This window comes from Charadrius vociferus, unplaced genomic scaffold (assembly GCF_000708025.1).
Source record: "Charadrius vociferus isolate BGI_N301 unplaced genomic scaffold, ASM70802v2 scaffold365, whole genome shotgun sequence".
Taxonomy (NCBI): Eukaryota; Metazoa; Chordata; class Aves; order Charadriiformes; family Charadriidae; genus Charadrius; species Charadrius vociferus.
The window spans coordinates 143,599-147,539 of NW_009648559.1; the positions used below are offsets into that span (position 1 = coordinate 143,599).

The following is a 3,941-nucleotide window of genomic DNA, read 5'->3' on the forward strand; positions in this document are numbered from 1 at the left end:
GGTGAGGGCGGCGGAGGTGGGCCCGGCCCGGCCCCGCCGCAGAGGGGGAAGCTCAGAAAGCAGCCGGTGGCTTGGAAATGAAGTTTATCACTTCCAGTGAAATCACCTGCTTTCCAAAGTAGTTGTTGGGATTCCATCCGGGCCGGATAAGTCTCTTAGTGAAGAACAAGGTAATATTTTTGACTGCCTTGTCGTAATTCCCTCGTGGCAAAGCTTTTACACCCCCTTACTCTGCTGGCAGCCTACAGTTGTCTGTGGGACTGATATTCTCAGGGCAGGACAAAACCCCCGAGTAACATAGACGAAGCAGCAAGTAGAAATGAGCTATATAGAACAGGGCTGCTCTGGCTATCTATACCGAAAGGAAACACCCCCCTCCCTCTTAGAGTTTGTTAATCATCTTTTTCTTTTCCCCCATTACCTCATGAAAGTAGATACTGCACGATTCTTCGTTCTTCTGCATCTGCTGTGGTTCCTGCATCTGTGGTGTGTTTTGCATCTGGGAGGGCAGAACCATGGCTGTGTATATCCGAAAACATCCCCTGGAGATTCCTCCACCATCTGAGGAAGAGGACTGGCTAAAGGATGATGAGGAAGATTTCTTCCTGCAGGATCCAGATCGAAAGCGTGATGCTTTGCCTCAGCCCTTCAGGATGGTCAACAAACTGGTGATGACGGTTTTTGAGAATGCTATGGAAATCATCGAAAGAAGGGAGATGCTCCGAGAAGCACAAAAACTAAAGATCCAGCCCACCAAATTCTTTCCTACAGCTGAATTCCAGGTACAAAGCCCCTCACAGCAGAGAGAGCGTTAATCACCGTAGCAGTTTTTCTCGAGAATACCCATTCAGTTAATTTTACTTCTTCTGTTCATCGCCTTCCTCAGAATCCACCACCATCTCACTGATTCACTTCAAAAGGCTGCAGCTTCTAAACTTGTCTGACAGGTTCTGCTTCCCACCCATCTATCACACCTCTCTGAAAAGAGAGAAGCAGATATTAAACAGCCCTAAATTCACCTTCTGCTTCTCAGGCTGGCTCCACCCTTGTTAGCCAAGGAGAAGGTAATTAGTCAGTAGCATATAAATGGGCAAACTCAGCTCTGTGTTATGGTGAATACCCTAATGGGAGCGTTGTGAGCAGAAGGGCAGTGCTGCATTCCCCATCGTTACATGGAGGTATCCAGGAGGATACGCTGGTGTCTGCTGGTGTTCTGCGATTACCCAGAGGAGCTCAGCATCCAGTCACAGCTCTGCATTAGCGGCGGGAGGGCTGACTGCTACTGAGTTCTTGGCCTTTAAAGCCCCTTCTGTTTATCCGAAGGGGAAAGGTGGGAGCAAACTTTCTCATTCTCAACACAGAACGATCTCTGTGACAGAGATGAGAGCCCCTCCTCTGCTCTTCTGAGGAAAGCTCATGCAAACATTTTTCCCTTGTAGAATAAATCAGCATTTTCTGTTGGTAAAAGGCTAGGAGTATATCGCTAGTGTGGCTGATGTATCCTCCACTGGGGAAGCAGTTGGGTACACTCATCTTTTCCCTTTCTTGGCAGGTAACTGGAAGTGCCAATTGCCTTGCAGTGTCTGGAAAATACATCTTTGTTGGTCTCTCCGTGGGTCTGGCTGCCTTCAAGGTGTCTGACTGTACGGAAGTCTGTGCCTGGGATGCAGTCAAGACGGAGATTTGTGCCATCCATGCTTCAGATTTGGGGAATGAATGCCATGTCCTGCTTGCTGTGGATGAAATGGGTTAGTGTGACATGGATTTCCTTGACCCAGCTGGGGGTGGCTGTGCTCTGGAGCTGCATTATGGAAGAGGAATATTAGAATAGCTGACAAGTTTCCTAGAAAGCCCTGCAAAGAGGGCGTTAGATAACAGGTTGCAGGGTGATAGAGTGGCCCTAGGGCCTTGTGATTAGTAGAGGGTGTGGGTTTGGTGTCCTCTCTGGAGCAGCAAAGGCAGGTGCAGAGCTGAGAGTGAAGTGCAGTCAATTTTAGGAACACCTTGGGCCAGACAGAAAGAACCATTGCTAGGTATGACCTCCTGCCTATGCTTTGTTTCAGCATCTGTAATTGCATAGCCCTGTGGTAAATAGGTTAGTTTGTGGATTCATCTGAAACCTATCAATTCTGGTGGAGATACTTTTGAAACTGGCTTGTCCATCTCTATGTACAATCGAGCGTTTGCTGGTGCTGGCATAAGGAAGCCAGCAAAAGTTTAGTGCTGGATGCAGTGGGATATTCTTCCTTCAGCCCAGGAAAAAACATAGCCCTGTTCACTCTCCTACACATGTTGTAACAGCCATCTCCCAAGAGCATGGCTACCATCTGTTCACTTTTCTCTTCCTACTACTGTTACATTTGTATTTTTATTCCAGGGCTTGTCTGGCTCTTCTGCTTTCACAAGGAAAACTTCCTACTCATTAAAATCCTAAATGAAATGGTAAGTACTGAGTTAATTCCATAGACACTGGGCATGGACTGGTAAGTAATCAATCATGAGGAGTACTAATTGCCCTCAGGAGTTTTTGTCATGGGCAGCAGCACTCCAAGAGTGCTGCCCAATATTTATTCCTGTTCTTCCAACAATCTGTCTGGCCTTCACCCTGTTGAGAACTGTGTAAGTCCACAGAGCTCTCTGAATCTGTGATTTGATGCCAGCCTGTTTTTCTTTGGCAGGAGGATATCAGCAAGCGAAGTACTAGTGTGGAGGTGGTGCTCTCCCCAGGAGGTGATTACGCAGGAGTCCTGCTGCAAGGCAAGTGCAGGAACACGGTGTGTTGGGTGATGGCTGTTGTGTTCTAGCAGAAGGGCTACCAGCAATGCTTTTAAAATGCTCCAAGTGTTCTGGGTTCCCAGGGATCCTGTTCCTAACCCTCCCAGTCCCTCCTCCAACTTAGAGAAATGCTCCTGCCACTCCCTGTCCTCTCCAAAAGGCCCGGTGTGGATGAGTGCTGATCTCAAAAGTGAGCTATCTAGAACTGGTCAGTGCAGTTCCCAGCTCCCAGAAGGCTCAGTGAAAGCAGGTTTCCCTCTCCTCTCCAGAAGTACCAAACTCAGTTCTTCCTCTGGTTTGCTATGGCTCATTTCTACACTGGAAAGATGCAGACCTGAAGAATTTTCTCTGCAGACATAAGCCAGATAGCATAGAGACAGTCTAAAAACACTACAACAAACGCCTTGCTGCAACTTGCTTCTGTTTCATGGCAGCTGCCTTTGTCAACACATTTGCTGCTAGCAGATTTTCTGGACCGATGTTCGGTGGAATCTGCCTGGACATATGCTGAGAATGAGATATGTAGTATCCACAGAGAACCAGTGTGAGACCATGTGTCACTTTCGACTTTACCTCAGAGGCTACAAGTCAAATTCTTTCACTGAGTCACTTCATGGAATTTCTTTGGTGGATGTGGGACCTTGAGAACTTGTGCTGGAGGCTGAGATGTCAGTCTCAATCAAGCATGTCAAGCCTTAAGTGGGAGGAGAGGTGGGCTGCATGGAGTTCACAGGGATTTTATATTTCAAAAAATACCCAAATCTTGTTTTAAGGATCTAAGATAACAGAGGCTGCTTGCTTGAAAGACCTTTTCTCTGCATTTCCAATTGCTCAACGTGGTTTCCCAATGCAGACAACACAAAAGCTTGGCTGGAGGTTTACCGATTGCCTAAGGATTCCTGGCTGAACGAGATGGAAAAGAACCCAGGAGCTGCAGAAGCTTGCAGGGAGAGGAGGTCAAGCTGGACATCTGCGGTACAAAACAGTTCCATCTCCCACTGTGATGTTTTTTCTTATACCCTGTAGATACAGGCTGAACAAGTCTGTTGGCCCAGGGGGATGGAGTATATGTCTCTACAGCTGCCCATCCCACATTTCACAAGGCCTTTTTGTTATTGGGACATGTTTACTCGCCCAAGACAGGCTTTCCAGTGAGGTTCCCTTGC

General features: G+C 47.5%; 1 protein-coding gene across 1 annotated transcript in view; it reads left to right on the forward strand.

The window, feature by feature from the left end:
- Positions 1-515: 515 nt before the first annotated feature.
- Positions 516-3,941, forward strand: part of WDR93 (WD repeat domain 93) — a 10,897-nt gene continuing 7,471 nt past the window's right edge. The window contains 5 exon segments of the mRNA XM_009886151.1: positions 516-782; positions 1,553-1,748; positions 2,378-2,442; positions 2,679-2,757; positions 3,629-3,750. Coding sequence (XP_009884453.1) covers positions 516-782; positions 1,553-1,748; positions 2,378-2,442; positions 2,679-2,757; positions 3,629-3,750 — 729 coding nt within the window.